Source organism: Salvelinus namaycush, chromosome 23 (assembly GCF_016432855.1).
Source record: "Salvelinus namaycush isolate Seneca chromosome 23, SaNama_1.0, whole genome shotgun sequence".
Taxonomy (NCBI): Eukaryota; Metazoa; Chordata; class Actinopteri; order Salmoniformes; family Salmonidae; genus Salvelinus; species Salvelinus namaycush.
Genome location: NC_052329.1, coordinates 109,754 through 132,315, shown reverse-complemented (window position 1 = coordinate 132,315; position 22,562 = coordinate 109,754). Strand labels below are relative to the sequence as shown.

Below are 22,562 nucleotides of genomic sequence, written 5' to 3'. Positions count from 1 at the left end.
TGGCTTCTGATTGAATAACATTTTTACAGAATCTCTTGTTGCAATTTCGATGAGGCTCTCTTGTTCAGATATCGGTAAGTGGACTGGAGGCAGGGCATGAAAGGGTTAACGAATCCAGTTGTTTGTGTCATCCATTTTGGGAAAGTACCTGCGGAATTGCGCACCCAACTCACTCAGGTGCTTCGCTATATCACATTTGACATTGTCCGTAAGCTTGAGTTCATTTGCACACAAACAATCATACAATGATGGAAAGACCTGTGTGTTGTCCTTGTTAATGCAGACAGAGAAGAGCTCCAACTTCTTAATCATAGACTCAATTTTGTCCCGCACATTGAATATAGTTGCGGAGAGTCCCTGTAATCCTAGATTCAGATCATTCAGGCGAGAAAAAACATCACCCAGATAGGCCAGACGTGTGAGAAACTCGTCATCATGCAAGAGGTCAGACAAGTGAAAATGATGGTCAGTAAAGAAAACTTTAAGCTCGTCTCTCAATAAAAAAAAAAATGTGCCAATACTTTACCCCTTGATAACCAGCACACTTCTTTCTGTATGTTGTAAAAGCGTTACATGATCGCTGCCCATATCATTGCATAATGCAGGAAATACACGAGAGTTCAGGGGCCTTGCTTTAACAAAGTTAACTATTTTCACTGTATTGTCCAAAATGTCTTTCAAGCTGTCAGGCATTCTCTTGAACAAGAGCCTCTCGGTGGATGCTGCAGTGTACCCAAGTGGCGTTGGGAGCAATTGCTTGCACTCGCGTTACCACTCCACTATGTCTCCCTGTCATGGCTTTTGCCCCATCAGTACAGATACCAACACATCTTGACCACCAAAGTCCATTTGATGTCACAAAGCTGTCCAGTACTTTAAAAATATCCTCTCCGGTTGTCCTGGTTTCCAGTGGTTTGCAGAAGAGGATGTCTATCTTAATTGACCCCCCCATAAACGTAACGGATATATACCAGGAGCTGTGCCAGGCCCGCCACGTCTGTTGACTCATCCAGCTGTAACGCATAGAATTCACTGGCTTGTATGCGAAGCAGTAATTGTTTCAAAACATCTCCTGCCATGTCACTGCTGCGTCATGAAACAGCGTTGTTTGATAAAGGCATTGTATAGTTTTTTGGGCCTTTTCCACCAGCATCGACCCAGTCATATCTGCGGCAGCAGGAAGAATTAAGTCCTCCACAATAGTATGGGGCTTGCCTGTCCTAGCCACTCGGTAGATCACCATATAAGACGTATCTAGCCCCTTCTTATTAATGGTATCAGTTGCTTTTGTACATGTCTTACTACCCAAAAGTCGTATTAATTCTCGCTTAAAAAACTCCCGTGGCTTATTTTTCAAATTGGCATGTTTTGTTTCTAAATGTCTGCGCAATAGTGAAGGTTTCATCGAGTTGTGAGATAGTACTTTTGCACATATAACACACTGTGGCTGAGGAAAGGCACTTCTCCCAATATAAGTGAACCCCAAATCAATGTAGTTCTCATCATATTTGCTGCATCAGATTCACAACTGTCAGTGTCCATGCTAGCTGGGCTAACACATATAGAATTACTGATACATTGGATGTGCTCGTGGAAGCAGAACAACTTGTGTCGTCGACAGGTGCAGGTGTAGTACCGCTGGTAGTAGCAGTATGTGTCTCTATGGACGCGAGCCTTACTTATTTTAACCATTTTCGAGCAAACGGAATGAGCAGCAGCTACGTTTGGCTACATACGGACCGTTAGCGGAATTCCCGCGAGAGACTAACAGTTAATGTGATTGGATATTAATTATTTGACTAGGCTACCTGTATTTGACATTGTGTTGATATTTCTCTGGTGGTTAAAAAAAAAAAAAAAAAATCACCCAAATGTACAACTCCATTGGAAAATCTAAAATGGACCGTTTGAAAATGTGAAGAAATTAAAAATATATAAATGTATTTGGCGTATCCCCCGACGGCGTTGTGCGTACCCCAGTTTGAGAAAACCTGGTCTAGAAGATGCCTTTATACACGTTCAATTCAACCACATTCTCTCTCTTTTTCTTGTTACCAAATAAAACATTAGAGGCCGGTGGATGTATTTCTATACAGTGTACAATTAGTGTTTACGGATAGGGGTGAAAGGTCGAGTGGACTTTGTGATTTAGATCCATGTCAACAGTCCGGGGTCCAAACAAAGATGATCAGAGAAACTATGAAAGGACTTTGTGATTTACTGGCAATGCTTAGCCAGTAACAAGAGGACAAGCAAACAGAAGAATGAAAAATGTTTTTTTTTTGTTTTTACTATTATTGGCATCAATGATAGTGTAGGTTTCTCCTGCAGTAATGACAATTTCTTTCCTAGAGCTTTGAGAACGTCAGAAAAACATTTTCAACTCCACCCATAACGATCATCATATCTATAATAAATAAACAGAAGAGTGGAAAGCACATCCTACTAAACATACATTGAGAGGAATTTGCTGTAATTGAGAGGAATTTGCTGTAATTGAGAGGAATTTGCTATAAAAAACAGTAAATACAACTTTGATAAAAAACAAAATGTAAAAGCCAGACACTCAAATAGACAAACCTTCAATCTCTTTCTGGGCACAAACAAATAGCATACAGTAACATTACCTTCTCATGTCTGTCTGAGGTCACTGGATGGACAGACAATTTATAGATTGTATTCCCAGTTCCAGTACAATAATTATGTTCAGAAGTTCATCAGTTCCAGTCCCACCCAGAAGGGAATGCCAAGTGGGTGACTTTTTTACTCCTTGAGAGAAAAGAGGAATCAATAGAGAGATCTGATTGGCTCCCAGTGATGGGGAAAGGCACTCTCATTGGTCAATGTCTCTGTTCATCTCACATCTCCCTTCGATTGGGCCGCTTGTCCTGTCCAACCCCCACCTCTTCCTCCTCTTCTTCGTAGTTCTCTTCCTCGTTGAGCTCTCCTTCCTTTCTGTGTTCTCCCTCTTTTCCTGCTGGGAGCTCCTGGTCTTTCACTTTCTCCTGCAGCAGAACAAACACATTCACCAGGTGGGTAAGACCATAGACAGGATGTGGAGTGGAGAAATGTTCTAGACTAGAGCAGCCCAATACGTATACATAACTCTAGGAACTGCCACCGACCTAACAGTCTAGAGCAGCAAGGTGAGAACCAGGAATACAGGCGGATCATTCTAGAACATTGAGGCCATTGTGGTGGAACGGTGACAGACTGACCATGTTGGAGCGGTGTCAGAGAATTCACTAGTGTTTAGATGGGTGAATGGAGAGTACACACACAGAGCCTGAAGGTGTTTATACTGGTCCCTGTTCTGGGTCTATGCTGAGAGTCTGAAGGTGTTTATACTGGTCCCTGTTCTGGGTCTATGCTGAGAGAGTCTGAAGGTGTTTATACTGGTCCCTGTTCTGGGTCTATGCTGAGAGTCTGAAGGTGTTTATACTGGTCCCTGTTCTGGGTCTATGCTGCGAGTCTGAAGGTGTTTATACTGGTCCCTGTTCTGGGTCTATGCTGCGAGTCTGAAGGTGTTTATACTGGTCCCTGTTCTGGGTCTATGCTGAGAGTCTGAAGGTGTTTATACTGGTCCCTGTTCTGGGTCTATGCTGAGAGTCTGAAGGTGTTTATACTGGTCCCTGTTCTGGGTCTATGCTGAGAGAGTCTGAAGGTGTTTATACTGGTCCCTGTTCTGGGTCTATGCTGAGAGAGTCTGAAGGTGTTTATACTGGTCCCTGTTCTGGGTCTATGCTGAGAGTCTGAAGGTGTTTATACTGGTCCCTGTTCTGGGTCTATGCTGAGAGTCTGAAGGTGTTTATACTGGTCCCTGTTCTGGGTCTATGCTGAGAGTCTGAAGGTGTTTATACTGGTCCCTGTTCTGGGTCTATGCTGAGAGAGTCTGAAGGTGTTTATACTGGTCCCTGTTCTGGGTCTATGCTGAGAGTCTGAAGGTGTTTACACTGGTCCTTGTTCTGGGTCTATGCTGAGAGAGTCTGAAGGTGTTTACACTGGTCCTTGTTCTGGGTCTATGCTGAGAGAGTCTGAAGGTGTTTATACTGGTCCCTGTTCTGGGTCTATGCTGAGAGTCTGAAGGTGTTTATACTGGTCCCTGCTCTGGGTCTATGCTGAGAGTCTGAAGGTGTTTATACTGGTCCCTGTTCTGGGTCTATGCTGAGAGTCTGAAGGTGTTTATACTGGTCCCTGTTCTGGGTCTATGCTGAGAGTCTCAAGGTGTTTATACTGGTCCCTGTTCTGGGTCTATGCTGAGAGTCTGAAGGTGTTTATACTGGTCCCTGTTCTGGGTCTATGCTGAGAGTCTGAAGGTGTTTATACTGGTCCCTGTTCTGGGTCTATGCTGAGAGAGTCTGAAGGTGTTTATACTGGTCCCTGCTCTGGGTCTATGCTGAGAGTCTGAAGGTGTTTATACTGGTCCCTGTTCTGGGTCTATGCTGAGAGTCTGAAGGTGTTTATACTGGTCCCTGTTCTGGGTCTATGCTGAGAGAGTCTGAAGGTGTTTATACTGGTCCCTGTTCTGGGTCTATGCTGAGAGTCTGAAGGTGTTTATACTGGTCCCTGTTCTGGGTCTATGCTGAGAGAGTCTGAAGGTGTTTATACTGGTCCCTGTTCTGGGTCTATGCTGAGAGTCTGAAGGTGTTTATACTGGTCCCTGTTCTGGGTCTATGCTGAGAGAGTCTGAAGGTGTTTATACTGGTCCCTGTTCTGGGTCTATGCTGAGAGAGTCTGAAGGTGTTTATACTGGTCCCTGCTCTGGGTCTATGCTGAGAGTCTGAAGGTGTTTATACTGGTCCCTGTTCTGGGTCTATGCTGCGAGTCTGAAGGTGTTTATACTGGTCCCTGTTCTGGGTCTATGCTGCGAGTCTGAAGGTGTTTATACTGGTCCCTGTTCTGGGTCTATGCTGCGAGTCTGAAGGTGTTTATACTGGTCCCTGTTCTGGGTCTATGCTGAGAGTCTGAAGGTGTTTATACTGGTCCCTGTTCTGGGTCTATGCTGAGAGTCTGAAGGTGTTTATACTGGTCCCTGTTCTGGGTCTATGCTGAGAGAGTCTGAAGGTGTTTATACTGGTCCCTGTTCTGGGTCTATGCTGAGAGAGTCTGAAGGTGTTTATACTGGTCCCTGCTCTGGGTCTATGCTGAGAGTCTGAAGGTGTTTATACTGGTCCCTGTTCTGGGTCTATGCTGAGAGTCTGAAGGTGTTTATACTGGTCCCTGTTCTGGGTCTATGCTGAGAGTCTGAAGGTGTTTATACTGGTCCCTGTTCTGGGTCTATGCTGAGAGAGTCTGAGGGTGTTTATACTGGTCCCTGTTCTGGGTCTATGCTGAGAGTCTCAAGGTGTTTATACTGGTCCCTGTTCTGGGTCTATGCTGAGAGAGTCTGAAGGTGTTTATACTGGTCCCTGTTCTGGGTCTATGCTGAGAGTCTCAAGGTGTTTATACTGGTCCCTGCTCTGGGTCTATGCTGAGAGTCTGAAGGTGTTTATACTGGTCCCTGTTCTGGGTCTATGCTGAGAGAGTCTGAAGGTGTTTATACTGGTCCCTGTTCTGGGTCTATGCTGAGAGTCTCAAGGTGTTTATACTGGTCCCTGCTCTGGGTCTATGCTGAGAGTCTGAAGGTGGTTATACTGGTCCCTGTTCTGGGTCTATGCTGAGAGTCTGAAGGTGTTTATACTGGTCCCTGCTCTGGGTCTATGCTGAGAGTCTGAAGGTGTTTATACTGGTCCCTGTTCTGGGTCTATGCTGAGAGTCTGAAGGTGTTTATACTGGTCCCTGTTCTGGGTCTATGCTGCGAGTCTGAAGGTGTTTATACTGGTCCCTGTTCTGGGTCTATGCTGCGAGTCTGAAGGTGTTTATACTGGTCCCTGTTCTGGGTCTATGCTGCGAGTCTGAAGGTGTTTATACTGGTCCCTGTTCTGGGTCTATGCTGAGAGTCTGAAGGTGTTTATACTGGTCCCTGTTCTGGGTCTATGCTGAGAGTCTGAAGGTGTTTATACTGGTCCCTGTTCTGGGTCTATGCTGAGAGAGTCTGAAGGTGTTTATACTGGTCCCTGCTCTGGGTCTATGCTGAGAGTCTGAAGGTGTTTATACTGGTCCCTGTTCTGGGTCTATGCTGAGAGTCTGAAGGTGTTTATACTGGTCCCTGTTCTGGGTCTATGCTGAGAGTCTGAAGGTGTTTATACTGGTCCCTGTTCTGGGTCTATGCTGAGAGTCTGAAGGTGTTTATACTGGTCCCTGCTCTGGGTCTATGCTGAGAGTCTGAAGGTGTTTATACTGGTCCCTGTTCTGGGTCTATGCTGAGAGAGTCTGAAGGTGTTTATACTGGTCCCTGTTCTGGGTCTATGCTGAGAGAGTCTGAAGGTGTTTATACTGGTCCCTGTTCTGGGTCTATGCTGAGAGTCTGAAGGTGTTTATACTGGTCCCTGTTCTGGGTCTATGCTGAGAGTCTGAAGGTGTTTATACTGGTCCCTGTTCTGGGTCTATGCTGAGAGTCTGAAGGTGTTTATACTGGTCCCTGTTCTGGGTCAAACCCACGGTCGTTTTCTCACTCAAGGTTCCACGTACAATATTCCATAGTGTTCCTAGACTCACGTGTTCTTCTTTCTCCTCGTTGTATCGCTCCTCCTCCGTCTTCTGCCCCCCGGCCAAATCCTCCTGCACCTAACAAGGTTAACCACCATCAGACCATGTCTTCTCCCTCCTCCTGTTTGAACCTCTGTGTGTGTGTGTGTGTGTGTGTGTGTGTGTGTGTGTACCTCGTCCTCCTCCGGATACTGGTCATCCAGGTTGTCTTCCTGCTGGTCGGGGTTTACCGCCATCTGCAAACACAGAAACCATGACAACTGTTATCATGGCAAAGTCACCGGAACAACTTTTACCTGTTGCTTGTATCAGAGCCTAAGTTTGTCATCCTGGTATATCTCTGACTACTTCTGTTGTCTCCTTACTTCCTTTCCCTATTTTCTCTCCTCCATCCCTCATTTCCTCCCTCCTTCTCTCACCACCAGTTCCTCATCTATGGCTGGGTGATTGGGGTTGAGATGTATGTCTGCCTCCTCTTCCTCCCTGTGCTGAAGATGCTGCTCCTCTGCCACATCAAACTCATCCTCCCCCTGGTTATTAGGGTCATCCTCTGGGTCCACCTCCCCCTCTACTGCCCCCTGCAGGACGGGAGGGATGGAGAGCGACAGAATGTCAGTGTGTGTGTGAAACCCATATTGGGGTGGGTTTCTCTGCTCTACTATCTATGAAAGCACACACACACACAGAAAGAACACTAGACCAATACCCAAGGGGCTGTGGCTAGGGGTGAGGCTGATGTTTGTGTCAGGCAGGGAGACAGAGAGAGAGTAGGGGTTGAGGCTGATGTTTGTGTCAGGCAGGGAGAGAGAGAGAGAGTAGGGGTTGAGGCTGATGTTTGTGTCAGGCAGGGAGAGAGAGAGAGAGTAGGGGTTGAGGCTGATGGTTGTGTCAGGCAGGGAGAGAGAGAGTAGGGGTTGAGGCTGATGGTTGTGTCAGGCAGGGAGAGAGAGAGTAGGGGTTGAGGCTGATGGTTGTGTCAGGCAGGGAGAGAGAGAGTAGGGGTTGAGGCTGATGTTTGTGTCAGGCAGGGAGAGAGAGAGTAGGGGTTGAGGCTGATGGTTGTGTCAGGCAGGGAGAGAGAGAGTAGGGGTTGAGGCTGATGGTTGTGTCAGGCAGGGAGAGAGAGAGTAGGGGTTGAGGCTGATGTTTGTGTCAGGCAGGGAGAGAGAGAGTAGGGGTTGAGGCTGATGTTTGTGTCAGGCAGGGAGAGAGAGAGTAGGGGTTGAGGCTGATGGTTGTGTCAGGCAGGGAGAGAGAGAGAGAGAGAGAGAGTAGGGGTTGAGGCTGATATTTGTGTCAGGCAGGGAGAGAGAGAGAGAGAGAGAGAGTAGGGGTTGAGGCTGATATTTGTGTCAGGCAGGGAGAGAGAGAGAGAGAGAGAGTAGGGGTTGAGGCTGATGTTTGTGTCAGGCACGGAGAGAGAGAGAGTAGGGGTTGAGGCTGATGTTTGTGTCAGGCAGGGAGAGAGAGAGAGAGAGAGAGAGTAGGGGTTGAGGCTGATGGTTGTGTCAGGCAGGGAGAGAGAGAGAGAGAGAGTAGGGGTTGAGGCTGATGTTTGTGTCAGGCAGGGAGAGAGAGAGAGTAGGGGTTGAGGCTGATGGTTGTTTCAGGCAGGGAGAGAGAGAGAGAGTAGGGGTTGAGGCTGATGGTTGTGTCAGGCAGGGAGAGAGAGAGAGAGTAGGGGTTGAGGCTGATGGTTGTGTCAGGCAGGGAGAGAGAGAGTAGGGGTTGAGGCTGATGTTTGTGTCAGGCAGGGAGAGAGAGAGAGAGAGAGTAGGGGTTGAGGCTGATGTCTGTGTCAGGCAGGGAGAGAGAGAGTAGGGGTTGAGGCTGATGTTTGTGTCAGGCAGGGAGAGAGAGAGTAGGGGTTGAGGCTGATGTTTGTGTCAGGCAGGGAGAGAGAGAGAGTAGGGGTTGAGGCTGATGGTTGTGTCAGGCAGGGAGAGAGAGAGAGTAGGGGTTGAGGCTGATGGTTGTGTCAGGCAGGGAGAGAGAGAGAGTAGGGGTTGAGGCTGATGGTTGTGTCAGGCAGGGAGAGAGAGAGTAGGGGTTGAGGCTGATGGTTGTGTCAGGCAGGGAGAGAGAGAGAGTAGGGGTTGAGGCTGATGGTTGTGTCAGGCAGGGAGAGAGAGAGAGTAGGGGTTGAGGCTGATGGTTGTGTCAGGCAGGGAGAGAGAGAGTAGGGGTTGAGGCTGATGGTTGTGTCAGGCAGGGAAAGAGAGAGTAGGGGTTGAGGCTGATGGTTGTGTCAGGCAGGGAGAGAGAGAGTAGGGGTTGAGGCTGATGGTTGTGTCAGGCAGGGAAAGAGAGAGAGTAGGGGTTGAGGCTGATGGTTGTGTCAGGCAGGGAGAGAGAGAGTAGGGGTTGAGGCTGATGGTTGTGTCAGGCAGGGAGAGAGAGAGTAGGGGTTGAGGCTGATGTTTGTGTCAGGCAGGGAGAGAGAGAGTAGGGGTTGAGGCTGATGGTTGTGTCAGGCAGGGAGAGAGAGAGTAGGGGTTGAGGCTGATGGTTGTGTCAGGCAGGGAGAGAGAGAGAGAGAGAGAGTAGGGGTTGAGGCTGATGTTTGTGTCAGGCAGGGAGAGAGAGAGAGAGAGAGAGTAGGGGTTGAGGCTGATGTTTGTGTCAGGCAGGGAGAGAGAGAGAGTAGGGGTTGAGGCTGATGTTTGTGTCAGGCAGGGAGAGAGAGAGAGTAGGGGTTGAGGCTGATGTTTGTGTCAGGCAGGGAGAGAGAGAGTAGGGGTTGAGGCTGATGGTTGTGTCAGGCAGGGAGAGAGAGAGTAGGGGTTGAGGCTGATGGTTGTGTCAGGCAGGGAGAGAGAGAGTAGGGGTTGAGGCTGATGGTTGTGTCAGGCAGGGAAAGAGAGAGTAGGGGTTGAGGCTGATGTTTGTGTCAGGCAGGGAGAGAGAGAGAGTAGGGGTTGAGGCTGATGGTTGTGTCAGGCAGGGAGAGAGAGAGTAGGGGTTGAGGCTGATGTTTGTGTCAGGCAGGGAGAGAGAGAGAGTAGGGGTTGAGGCTGATGTTTGTGTCAGGCAGGGAGAGAGAGAGTAGGGGTTGAGGCTGATGGTTGTGTCAGGCAGGGAGAGAGAGAGTAGGGGTTGAGGCTGATGTTTGTGTCAGGCAGGGAGAGAGAGAGAGTAGGGGTTGAGGCTGATGTTTGTGTCAGGCAGGGAGAGAGAGAGTAGGGGTTGAGGCTGATGTTTGTGTCAGGCAGGGAGAGAGAGCCCTCCAGTGCCAACAGATCCTCCATAATTCACTACATCACTAACTACGGCTTTACGACTTCTTAGAAAGACATATACCGAGTCAGAGTCAACTAATGTCAATTCAATCATTTTACATTAACTTTAAAGGCATAGAACATGTCTGAACATGATAATATCCAGTTTGAATATGATTCATAAATATAATAAAAACATGTAAAATAATAAATAACAGAGTGAAAACTACAGTACAAACTGGGGTCAGATTCACCTCAAACCATGTGACAGTCATTGAAATCAGTGGTTGATAGAGACTGGTACATTTAAATATCTGTCTGACCTGTAGCTGTGGTACTCGGTGGTCCTCTTCATCTTGCTTCTCCTCCTCCTCCAAGTGGGTGTCCCTCTCTGTACACACAGTAAACCAACAGTGAGTCCGATAACAGCCAGGTAAGTATGTCGATACAATCACATGTCTTATTCAGTCAAAAATGCAGAGAAAAAAAACTAATGTTGTCTAAATGTCAATATCAGTCTCCCTCTTTAAAAATGGTTCCAGAATCCAGACAGAACATTTTGTGACTTGATTATCTCACCTTTGTCATCATCAATATGAGGTTCTTCATCACCCTGGACGATGTCATTGTTCGTGTTCTCATAGTCACTCTTCTTCCTGAACATCAGAACATATTGTAACACCATTCCAAATGGGTACAAATTCTTTTCAATAAGTCATTGATTAATTGTATTGAATTTAACTAAAGACCTCTTCGTGACCTCTAGATAACCTGTGACCCCTGCCCCTTGCCCTCTGACCTGAGTTGCTCCTCCTTCAGTAGCTGTTCCCGACGGTCCTCCTCTCTCTCGTGCTGAGCTCGCAGACGCAGCTCTCTCTCCCTCTGCACGGTCATTCTCTGGGCCTGCAGGGCCTCCTGGCGCAGCTGGAGCTGCCGCGTCCTCTGGGCCTGCAGGGCCTCCTGGCGCAGCTGGAGCTCCCTCGTTCTCTGGGCCTGCAGGGCCTCCTGGCGCAGCTGGAGCTCCCTCGTCCTCTGGACCTGCTCAGCCTCCAGTCGCTGCTGCATCTGCTGCTGCTCGTAGGCAGACTTCACACGCTCCACCTGGGCCTGGGCCACGTGGGCCTCCTGCTGGAGGTGGGTCTCGGGGACGAGGTGGATGTCACTTTCTGGATCCTGGGGAAACCAGACAGACAACATGCTGTTCTAAAGATATTGTATTAAGGAGTACCATTTGTGTAAAGTACTTAAGTAAAAATACTTTAAAGTACAACTTAAGTCGTTTCTTGGGGTGTCTGTACTTTACTATTAATATTTTTGACATCTTTTACTTCACTACATTCCTAAAGAAAATTATGTACTTTTTACTCCATACATTTTCCCTGACACCCAAAAGTACTCGTTACATTTTGAATGCTTAGCAGGACAGAACATGGTCCAATTCACACACATATCAAGAGAACATCCCTTGTCATCTCTACTGCCTCTGATCTGGTGGACTCACTAAACACAAATACTTCATTTGTAAATGATGTCTGAGTGTTGGAGTGTTCCCCTAGCATTCTGTAAATGATGTCTGAGAGTTGGAGTGTGACCCTGGCTATCTGTAAATGATGTCTGAGTGTTGGAGTGTGACCCTGGCTATCTGTAAATGATGTCTGAGTGTTGGAGTGTGCCCCTGGCTATCTGTAAATGATGTCTGAGTGTTGGAGTGTGCCCCTGGCTATCTGTAAATGATGTCAGTGTTGGAGTGTGACCCTGGCTATCTGTAAATGATGTCAGTGTTGGAGTGTGACCCTGGCTATCTGTAAATGATGTCTGAGTGTTGGAGTGTGACCCTGGCTATCTGTAAATGATGTCTGAGTGTTGGAGTGTGACCCTAGCTATCTGTAAATGATGTCTGAGTGTTGGAGTGTGACCCTGGCTATCTGTAAATGATGTCTGAGTGTTGGAGTGTGACCCTGGCTATCTGTAAATGATGTCTGAGTGTTGGAGTGTGACCCTAGCTATCTGTAAATGATGTCTGAGTGTTGGAGTGTGACCCTGGCTATCTGTAAATGATGTCAGTGTTGGAGTGTGACCCTAGCTATCTGTAAATGATGTCTGAGTGTTGGAGTGTGACCCTGGCTATCTGTAAATGATGTCTGAGTGTTGGAGTGTGACCCTAGCTATCTGTAAATGATGTCTGAGTGTTGGAGTGTGACCCTGGCTATCTGTAAATGATGTCTGAGTGTTGGAGTGTGACCCTGGCTATCTGTAAATGATGTCTGAGTGTTGGAGTGTGACCCTGGCTATCTGTAAACGATGTCTGAGTGTTGGAGTGTGTCCCTGGCTATCTGTAAATGATGTCTGAGTGTTGGAGTGTTCCCCGGCTATCTGTAAATGATGTCAGTGTTGGAGTGTGACCCTGGCTATCTGTAAATGATGTCTGAGTGTTGGAGTGTGACCCTAGCTATCTGTAAATGATGTCTGAGTGTTGGAGTGTGACCCTGGCTATCTGTAAATGATGTCTGAGTGTTAGAGTGTGACCCTGGCTATCTGTAAATGATGTCTGAGTGTTGGAGTGTGACCCTGGCTATCTGTAAATGATGTCTGAGTGTTGGAGTGTGCCCCTAGCTATCTGTAAATGATGTCTGAGAGTTGGAGTGTGCCCCTAGCTATCTGTAAAGGATGTCTGAGAGTTGGAGTGTGCCCCTAGCTATCTGTAAATGATGTCTGAGAGTTGGAGTGTGCCCCTAGCTATCTGTAAATTATGTCTGAGTGTTGGAGTGTGACCCTAGCTATCTGTAAATTATGTCTGAGTGTTGGAGTGTGCCCCTAGCTATCTGTAAATGATGTCTGAGAGTTGGAGTGTGACCCTAGCTATCTGTAAATGATGTCTGAGAGTTGGAGTGTGCCCCTGGCTATCTGTAAATGATGTCTGAGAGTTGGAGTGTGACCCTGGCTATCTGTAAATGATGTCTGAGTGTTGGAGTGTGACCCTAGCTATCTGTAAATGATGTCTGAGTGTTGGAGTGTGACCCTGGCTATCTGTAAATGATGTCTGAGTGTTGGAGTGTGACCCTGGCTATCTGTAAATGATGTCTGAGTGTTGGAGTGTGACCCTGGCTATCTGTAAATGATGTCTGAGTGTTGGAGTGTGACCCTGGCTATCTGTAAATGATGTCTGAGTGTTGGAGTGTGCCCCTGGCTATCTGTAAATGATGTCAGTGTTGGAGTGTGACCCTGGCTATCTGTAAATGATGTCTGAGTGTTGGAGTGTGACCCTGGCTATCTGTAAATGATGTCTGAGTGTTAGAGTGTGACCCTGGCTATCTGTAAATGATGTCTGAGTGTTGGAGTGTGACCCTGGCTATCTGTAAATGATGTCTGAGTGTTGGAGTGTGACCCTGGCTATCTGTAAATGATGTCTGAGTGTTGGAGTGTGCCCCTAGCTATTCGTACATTAAAATATATTAAAAACACAAAAATTGTGTTTACTGGTCTGCTTAATATAAGTAATTAGAAATTATTCATACTTTTACTTTTTATTTTTGATACTTAAGTACATTTCAGTAATTACATTTACTTTTGATACTTAAGTATATTTAAAACCAAATACTTTTAGACAAGTTGTATTTTACTGGGTGACTTTCACTTGAGTCATTTTCTATTAAGGTATCTTCACTTTTACTCAAGTATGACAAGTGGGTACTTTTTCCAGTTCTAAGTGTCTCTAACTAGTTCTTACCTGTTGTGGTTGGCGTCTCTGACGGTTCAGAGCATTGTTGTCTGGCTGGTCGTGTTCCGCCTCCAACCCCTCGTCCTCCTGTGGTTGTTCAGATTCCTCCTCCAGCTTCTGAGGCTGCCCCGCCTGCTCCATCTCTTCTTCCGCCAGCTCTCTCCTCCTCTCTGCCTCCCCCTCCGCCAGCTCTCTACTCCTCTCTGCCTCCCCCTCTGTCTCTCCATATCCCTCTTTCTCCTTCTCTGCATGGTGGGACCCGGCAGGCTGAGACTGGAACTTTGGCTTGCCCACCACCTCCTCCTGTAGATGCAACTAGTCAGTAAAGTAACAGAGTGGGTTAGAGAGGATGAGTGTGTGTGTGTGTGTGTGTGTGTGTGTGTGTGTGTGTGTGTGTGTGTGTGTGTGTGTGTGTGTGTGTGTGTGTGTGTGTGTGTGTGTCACAAAATAACATGACAGATTCAAGGATGTGCCAAAAAAGAGCAGCCTCCTCTACCCTAGACTGTGTGTCCCCATGGTCTTCCTCATGGGTGTGTGCTTCTATGTGGGGCTCAGCCAATAAGGCAGCTGGCTGTGGTAGGGGTGGGCCCTGTTCATGGGCCTTGGCCAATAGAGCAGCAGGCTGGGCCTGTTGGTGGGCGGGGTTGGGCATTCTGATCAGGGTCTCTTTGAGATGCTTAAACTCATCTACCTGGACCTGAGGAGACACCATCAGACAACCTTCAGTCAACTATTAAATAACCATAAGGAAACAGTGAGGTCAGGACATGCAAACAACATTAAGTCAGATTTATTGAAGGGCACTTGCATGAGCAAAGGTTAGCTGAAGGTTAGAAGAGCGTTAGGAGGCAGCCTCCTCAGAACCAGGAAGACAGCATCAAGGAAGCCAGAATATCAGGGGTCAGAGGTGAGAAATGAGAGGTCCTCTTGCAAGGGGGACAGGCAGCAGACATGCAGAGGGACAGCCCACCTACAGATGGCAAGACATCTGAGTGAAGGACCATTAGCCAGGCCCACATCACCCCCCCTCCCCCCTTTCCAGATTTAAATGGTACAGTCCTTTTTCTCCCCCTTGTCCAGCAAATGGACTGGACCAGTTAAATAACCCATTTATCAAACATTGCTTTTCTGACAGACAAAGCTGTAGAATTCTTAAATTCTTTCCAAATTCTTTCCCTCTCTCTCTCGCGCCAAATCAACCCATTATATTTTCCCTCTTGATTAGCTTAAGCATGCTTTTGATGTGCCCCTCAAGCTCAGACACCCCTTAGTGAACCAACCCACTCGATGCGAAGCCCGTCCTCCCGCTGCCCAAACCCACACAGACCGACACGGCCCCTCAGAGTCATGCCTTCCTGTCCTTCACCAAGATAGTCCCTAGACACGTTAGAACCCAACCAGGATCGTCCCTAGACACGTTAGAACCCAACCAGGATCGTCCCTAGACACGTTAGAACCCAACCAGGATCGTCCCTAGACACGTTAGAACCCAACCAGGATCGTCCCTAGACACGTTAGAACCCAACCAGGATCGTCCCTAGACACGTTAGAACCCAACCAGGATCGTCCCTAGACACGTTAGAACCCAACCAGGATCGTCCCTAGACACGTTAGAACCCAACCAGGATCGTCCCTAGACACGTTAGAACCCAACCAGGATCGTCCCTAGACACGTTAGAACCCAACCAGGATCGTCCCTAGACACGTTAGAACCCAACCAGGATCGTCCCTAGACACGTTAGAACCCAACCAGGATCGTCCCTAGACACGTTAGAACCCAACCAGGATCGTCCCTAGACACGTTAGAACCCAACCAGGATCGTCCCTAGACACGTTAGAACCCAACCAGGATCGTCCCTAGACACGTTAGAACCCAACCAGGATCGTCCCTAGACACGTTAGAACCCAACCAGGATCGTCCCTAGACACGTTAGAACCCAACCAGGATCGTCCCTAGACACGTTAGAACCCAACCAGGATCGTCCCTAGACACGTTAGAACCCAACCAGGATCGTCCCTAGACACGTTAGAACCCAACCAGGATCGTCCCTAGACACGTTAGAAGCCAACCAGGATCCTCTCTAGATATGTTAGAAGCCAACCAGGATCCTCTCTAGATATGTTAGAAACCAGGATCCTCTCTAGATATGTTAGAAACCAGGATCCTCTCTAGATATGTTAGAAACCAGGATCCTCTCTAGATATGTTAGAAGCCAGGATCCTCTCTAGATATGTTAGAAGCCAGGATCCTCTCTAGATATGTTAGAAACCAGGATAGTCTCTAGATATGTTAGAAACCAGGATCCTCTCTAGATATGTTAGAAGCCAGGATCCTCTCTAGATGTTAGAAAGAAACCAGGATCCTCTATAGATATGTTAGAAACCAGGATAGTCTCTAGATATGTTAGAAACCAGGATAGTCTCTAGATATGTTAGAAACCAGGATAGTCTCTAGATATGTTAGAAACCAGGATCCTCTCTAGATATGTTAGAAGCCAGGATCCTCTCTAGATATGTTAGAAACCAGGATCCTCTAGATATGTTAGAAACCAGGATCGTCTCTAGATATGTTAGAAACCAGGATCCTCTCTAGATATGTTAGAAACCAGGATCCTCTCTAGATATGTTAGAAACCAGGATCCTCTCTAGATATGTTAGAAGCCAGGATCCTCTCTAGATATGTTAGAAGCCAGGATCCTCTCTAGATATGTTAGAAACCAGGATCCTCTCTAGATATGTTAGAAACCAGGATCCTCTCTAGATATGTTAGAAGCCAGGATCCTCTCTAGATATGTTAGAAACCAGGATCCTCTCTAGATATGTTAGAAGCCAGGATCCTCTCTAGATATGTTAGAAGCCAGGATCCTCTCTAGATATGTTAGAAACCAGGATAGTCTCTAGATATGTTAGAAACCAGGATCCTCTCTAGATATGTTAGAAGCCAGGATCCTCTCTAGATGTTAGAAAGAAACCAGGATCCTCTCTAGATATGTTAGAAACCAGGATAGTCTCTAGATATGTTAGAAACCAGGATAGTCTCTAGATATGTTAGAAACCAGGATCCTCTCTAGATATGTTAGAAACCAGGATCCTCTCTAGATATGTTAGAAGCCAGGATCCTCTCTAGATATGTTAGAAACCAGGATCCTCTAGATATGTTAGAAACCAGGATCGTCTCTAGATATGTTAGAAACCAGGATCCTCTCTAGATATGTTAGAAACCAGGATCCTCTCTAGATATGTTAGAAACCAGGATCCTCTCTAGATATGTTAGAAACCAGGATCCTCTCTAGATATGTTAGAAGCCAGGATCCTCTCTAGATATGTTAGAAGCCAGGATCCTCTCTAGATATGTTAGAAACCAGGATCCTCTCTAGATATGTTAGAAACCAGGATCCTCTCTAGATATGTTAGAAACCAGGATCCTCTCTAGATATGTTAGAAGCCAGGATCCTCTCTAGATATGTTAGAAGCCAGGATCCTCTCTAGATATGTTAGAAACCAGGATCCTCTCTAGATATGTTAGAAACCAGGATCCTCTCTAGATATGTTAGAAGCCAGGATCCTCTCTAGATATATGTTAGAAACCAGGATCCTTTCTAGATATGTTAGAAGCCAGGATCCTCTCTAGATATATGTTAGAAACCAGGATCCTTTCTAGATATATGTTAGAGAGGATCCTGGTTTCTAACATATCTAGAGAGGATCCTGGCTTCTAACATATCTAGAGAGGATCCTGGCTTCTAACATATCTAGAGAGGATCCTGGTTTCTAACATATTTAGAGACTCTAGATATGTTAGGAACCAGGATATTCTCTAGATGTTAGAAAGAACCATCATATCCCCGCACAGTAGTGTCTCCCTACCTGAGCTGCGGCCAGCGCACTCTTGTGGTCCTCTAGCGTCAGTGCAAGTTGATCATGGGCAGCCTTCAAGTCCTTATGTACTATCTGTAACAACAGTAATAATATGTTAAGATAAAAAATAACAAGGTGATGCATCCTCCTAGCTATCCAATGGCCTTAAGAGAGCTTCTTCCATATTTTATATCTATGTTTTTTACATAAACAATTCGAGGTTGACCGAGCTCTACTATTACCAGTAGGGCTGAATGACAAGTTCTTTGAGGTCGGTTTGGTTTAGGTTCGATTAAAAAAATTATCAGGGTTTTTGATTATTTTTTTAAACATTATAAATGCATATTTAAATAAATGAAATAACAATAATTTTTGATTTTTAACAGAAATTCCAAAGCCAAAAATAGTGAACATTCAATTACCAAAACATTTAAAATATTCCATTGTCTCTGTCAGGTCCACATTTGGTAGACATTGTCATGACTGTCCTGAGAGGATTCAAATTGGTCAGATCAGGTTTGCAATGAATAACTTCAACCAGACCCCCAGAACTAGGGGGGGGGGGGGATTAACAACTCACGGCCTGTTGTAAATCAAGGACAGAACATTCGGCTCCCCTTCTCCAATGTTCACCAGAGGAATGTATTGTTTTCACGCTGAAACTCTAACACGTTCTAAAGCGAATACCGGAACAATATTTGTAACATAGAACGTGGGGAATGGTCAGAGCCAATCTATAGAACACTAATGTCATTTTGTGATGTCATTAAAAATGTTATACAGGAAATACTGTAACTTGGAAAGTATACCCACTACATGTATGAAGTGTCCATCCTATGCGTTGTGCATATAATATGAACAATTATGAAAGTGTTTTTGTTAAGAGAGATGTGATTTTAGGAGCCATAAGAGAGAATTGTTTTAACAAACTTTGCACAGTGACAAGTCACGCCCCTGAGTGAGGTCAGAGAGCGTGTCGCCTGACGGAACTGCCCTTTTGAACAAACTGTATAAAACGACGTAGAGCTGCAGCTGCACGTTTAAAGTGGTTTGAACTGTGAATCTCAACACGAGGTAGAGACGATAAACTCACCTCGCAGACAATCACTGGTACGGTTGATTAGCGGTCCTAAGTAAAATATCTAGAAAAGCGAATTTAAGTGGTACCACTCTACTGCCCTGCTCAAACCGTCGTATTACGCTACTTCTCATCACCCCACTGAGAACCATCGACACGGCTGGCTAGCCTATCTTCAAAGAAGCATCTTCAGGAGCGAATGGAAGGAAAATCAACTCTGCAGTTCTGTTCAGGACTACACAACAAGTCACCGGATACCGGACAACTACAAAGAAGGACAACAATAGAAGACTTGTTGTAACCATTTTTGGAGAATCAGAGCCTTTACAAGCTTGCTGCGAAAAGGCCCAAACCCTTTTCCAAGGCGGCCCTGTCCACCGAGAGAAACCAAGGCATTTCACGTAAATACATTTGTGATTTCTTACTGAAAGAAGGAGGCGGTTCGTGTGTAAAGTATATGAGTACTATAAGTGAGAGTAGTTTCAACATGTACCAACGTTAAGTGTCTCTGTCCCTCTCTCTCTCCATCTCTTCTGTAACAAGCAGCCATATTGTCGTCAGTCCGCTAGGGATCTGTTTTAATGTGTTAAGTGTGTGTGTTTATCCTGTGTTACCATTTAGTTAGCTAGTAAATAAATAATTAAACCAATTTGTGTAGTACTGAATCCTAAGGCTCAGGTTTTTGCAGATGCAAAGAGGTTACAACGGTTCAGAATGATGATATGAGGTAATAATTAATAAGCACTGTTATTAGATGTGATAGGTACATACCTTTAAGAGTTTAATTTGGGAGATGGTAACTCTTTAAAGAACCACTCTAGTGGTTGTTACATGATTCATTGGAATCGGGTAACAATTAAACATATTTAGGTAATTAGATAAAAAACAGTCTTCAGATTAATGTCAAGTCACGACAACATCAATAGTTGTGTTTATTACTTTTTTCATCTCAGGCAGTAGCAGCCAGCCATCTTCTCGCCATACTTTAGTCATCCTATTTAGCTAGCCTGCCTAAGAATGCTGCAGAGCTGTCTGACAAAATCATTTTACTAGTTCTTCAAAATAGATAATAGACCTTCGTCTCTCCCGAGCCCGTACGGGAGTTGTAGCGATGAGACAAGATAGTAGCCAGCCTCCCGGGTGGCGCAGTGGTCTAGGGCACTGCATCGCAGTGCTAGCTGCGCCACCAGAGTCTCTGGGTTCTCGCCCAGGCTGGGCTGGGTTCACGCCCAGGCTCTGTCGCAGCCGGCCGCAACCGGGAGGTCCGTGGGGCGACGCACAATTGGCATAGCGTCGTCCGGGTTAGGGAGGGTTTGGCCGGTAGGGATATCCTTGTCTCAGTATGTAAAATGTAATGAAAATGTAAAAATGTAATAAAATGTATGCACTCTACTGTAAGTCGCTCTGGATAAGAGCGTCTGCTAAATGACTAAAAATGTTTAAAAAAAAATGTAAAATAGTAATTACTAACAATTGGATACCACGAAATTGGGGAGAAAAAGGGAGTAAAAAATGTTTTTAAATAAAAAAATAAAATAAAAAAATGCTCATGTCTCCCCGCCTTAACAATGAGAGTCGTTGTCCCAAAGGTGGGAAAGCAGGAAACAAGCTTAGGTCCAAAATAAGAAACGCATTGGGATTATTTTGGACAAACTGTCGAGAGTGAAACCTCTCGCGTCGCCTCTTCCTCTCTGACCCGTGTCGCGAGCAGGGAAAAAATGGCGCTATCGATTAAGGTTGTTGTTGTTAATTACGACTTTTCTGCGCTGAACTAGGTTGAATATTTGTTTAATGAAACCTACAACTCCCTTCAGCCCAGCATGTCATAGTTATAAAGTTGAATTATCTCGTGAATGATTTGAGTTCTCTCTAGAGGAACGGCACATTTGACAAAAAAAAAGTAAAATAAAAATGTAATTCAAGTAATTGAACCGATGTCGGTCAACCCCACCCAAAAATGACATGTCGGTAAATCGCTCAGCACTAATTCCCAGTACTCACCCGTGCATCCTGCAACTGGACATGGATGTCCCGGTGAGCTTTCCTCAGCTGCCTATTCTCCTCTCGCAGATTATACACATTCTCTACAGTAATTACACAAACACACCATGTACCATACTTATTACAATGTTATTATGCCATTGTATCGTGCCTCAACTCCAAACTGCAACACCGCTCAAAGTCAGGAGAGGGAGACAAAGGCATGCTAGTATTTACTGTAGTCCTCGTGTGTGTCTGCACCTTTGAGTTTGGAGGCTTCCATCTCTTTGGTCTGCTGTAGTTTGTCGAAGCGGTCCTTGTGTTCGTCCAAGGCTTTGCCGTGGTCCTCTCCCTGAATCTGATGCTGCTCCTGCAGGTCATAGTGCTGCTTCTTCAGGTCCTCATGCTGCTTCTAAAACAACAAGGACAGAGGGTGGGTCAGTGTGTGTGTGTGTGTGTGTGTGTGTGTGTGTGTGTGTGTGTGTGTGTGTGTGTGTGTGTGTGTGTGTGTGTGTGTTCCTACTGACCTTCAGCATCTGGTGCTGCCCATGTAAAGAGTTCAATCTGCTGCTGGAGTCCTGCTGTTTAACAAACAACAAACACTTACAATCACCGTGTCCACTCCTCCTTTAATACACTGCTCAAAAAAATAAAGGGAACACTTAAACAACACAATGTAACTCCAAGTCAATCACACTTCTGTGAAATCAAACTGTCCACTTAGGAAGCAACACTGATTGACAATAAATTTCACATGCTGTTGTGCAAATGGAATAGACAAAAGGTGGAAATTATAGGCAATTAGCAAGACACCCCCAATAAAGGAGTGATTCTGCAGGTGGTGACCACAGACCACTTCTCAGTTCCTATGCTTCCTGGCTGATGTTTTGGTCACTTTTGAATGCTGGCGGTGTTCTCACTCTAGTGGTAGCATGAGACGGAGTCTACAACCCACACAAGTGGCTCAGGTAGTGCAGCTCATCCAGGATGGCACATCAATGCGAGCTGTGGCAAGAAGGTTTGCTGTGTCTGTCAGCGTAGTGTCCAGAGCATGGAGGCGCTACCAGGAGACAGGCCAGTACATCAGGAGACGTGGAGGAGGCCGTAGGAGGGCAACAACCCAGCAGCAGGACCGCTACCTCCGCCTTTGAGCAGGAGGAGCACTGCCAGAGCCCTGCAAAATGACCTCCATCAGGCCACAAATGTGCATGTGTCAGCATATGGTCTCACAAGGGCTCTGAGGATCTCATCTCGGTACCTAATGGCAGTCAGGCTACCTCTGGCGAGCACATGGAGGGCTGTGCGGCCCCACAAAGAAATGCCACCCCACACCATGACTGACCCACCGCCAAACCGGTCATGCTGGAGGATGTTGCAGGCAGCAGAACGTTCTCCACGGCGTCTCCAGACTCTGTCACGTGCTCATGTGCTCAGTGTGAACCTGCTTTCATCTGTGAAGAGCACAGGGCGCCAGTGGCGAATTTGCCAATATTGGTGTTCTCTGGCAAATGCCAAACGTCCTGCACGGTGTTGGGCTGTAAGCACAACCCCCACCTGTGGACGTCGGGCCCTCATACCACCCTCATGGAGTCTGTTTCTGACCGTTTGAATAGACACATGCACATTTGTGGCCTGCTGGAGGTCATTTTGCAGGGCTCTGGCAGTGCTCCTCCTTGCACAAAGGCGGAGGTAGCGGTCCTGCTGCTGGGTTGTTGCCCTCCTACGGCCTCCTCCACCTCTCCTGATGTACTGGCCTGTCTCCTGGTAGCGCCTCCATGCTCTGGACACTACGCTGACAGACACAGCAAACCTTCTTGCCACAGCTCGCATTGATGTGCCATCCTGGATGAGCTGCACTACCTGAGCCACTTGTGTGGGTTGTAGACTCCGTCTCATGCTACCACTAGAGTGAAAGCACCACCAGCATTCAAAAGTTACCAAAACATCAGCCAGGAAGCATAGGAACTGAGAAGTGGTCTGTGGTCACCACCTGCAGAACCACTCCTTTATTGGGGGTGTCTTGCTAATTGCCTATAATTTACACCTTTTGTCTATTCCATTTGCACAACAGCATGTGAAATTTATTGTCAATCAGTGTTGCTTCCTAAGTGGACAGTTTGAT

The 22,562-nt window shown here is 46.3% G+C and overlaps 1 protein-coding gene across 6 annotated transcripts in view; it reads right to left on the bottom strand.

The window, feature by feature from the left end:
* Nucleotides 1-2,262: 2,262 nt before the first annotated feature.
* golim4a (golgi integral membrane protein 4a) overlaps nt 2,263-22,562 on the bottom strand; it is a 37,035-nt gene continuing 16,735 nt past the window's right edge. The window contains exons 4-16 of one of the 6 annotated variants that reach the window (XM_038960958.1): nt 20,968-21,021; nt 20,702-20,852; nt 20,462-20,544; nt 17,392-17,475; nt 14,021-14,221; nt 13,534-13,839; nt 10,606-10,979; nt 10,386-10,462; nt 10,130-10,197; nt 7,008-7,166; nt 6,762-6,824; nt 6,598-6,666; nt 2,263-3,005 (exon numbers count right to left, since the gene is read on the bottom strand). In XM_038960958.1, the coding sequence (XP_038816886.1) occupies nt 2,859-3,005; nt 6,598-6,666; nt 6,762-6,824; nt 7,008-7,166; nt 10,130-10,197; nt 10,386-10,462; nt 10,606-10,979; nt 13,534-13,839; nt 14,021-14,221; nt 17,392-17,475; nt 20,462-20,544; nt 20,702-20,852; nt 20,968-21,021 (1,836 nt within the window). In that variant the 3' untranslated portion in view covers nt 2,263-2,858. The remainder of the gene's footprint in view (nt 3,006-6,597; nt 6,667-6,761; nt 6,825-7,007; nt 7,167-10,129; nt 10,198-10,385; nt 10,463-10,605; nt 10,980-13,533; nt 13,840-14,020; nt 14,222-17,391; nt 17,476-20,461; nt 20,545-20,701; nt 20,853-20,967; nt 21,022-22,562) is intronic. The other 5 variants (XM_038960960.1, XM_038960959.1, XM_038960961.1 and 2 more) reach the window with 5 other exon arrangements.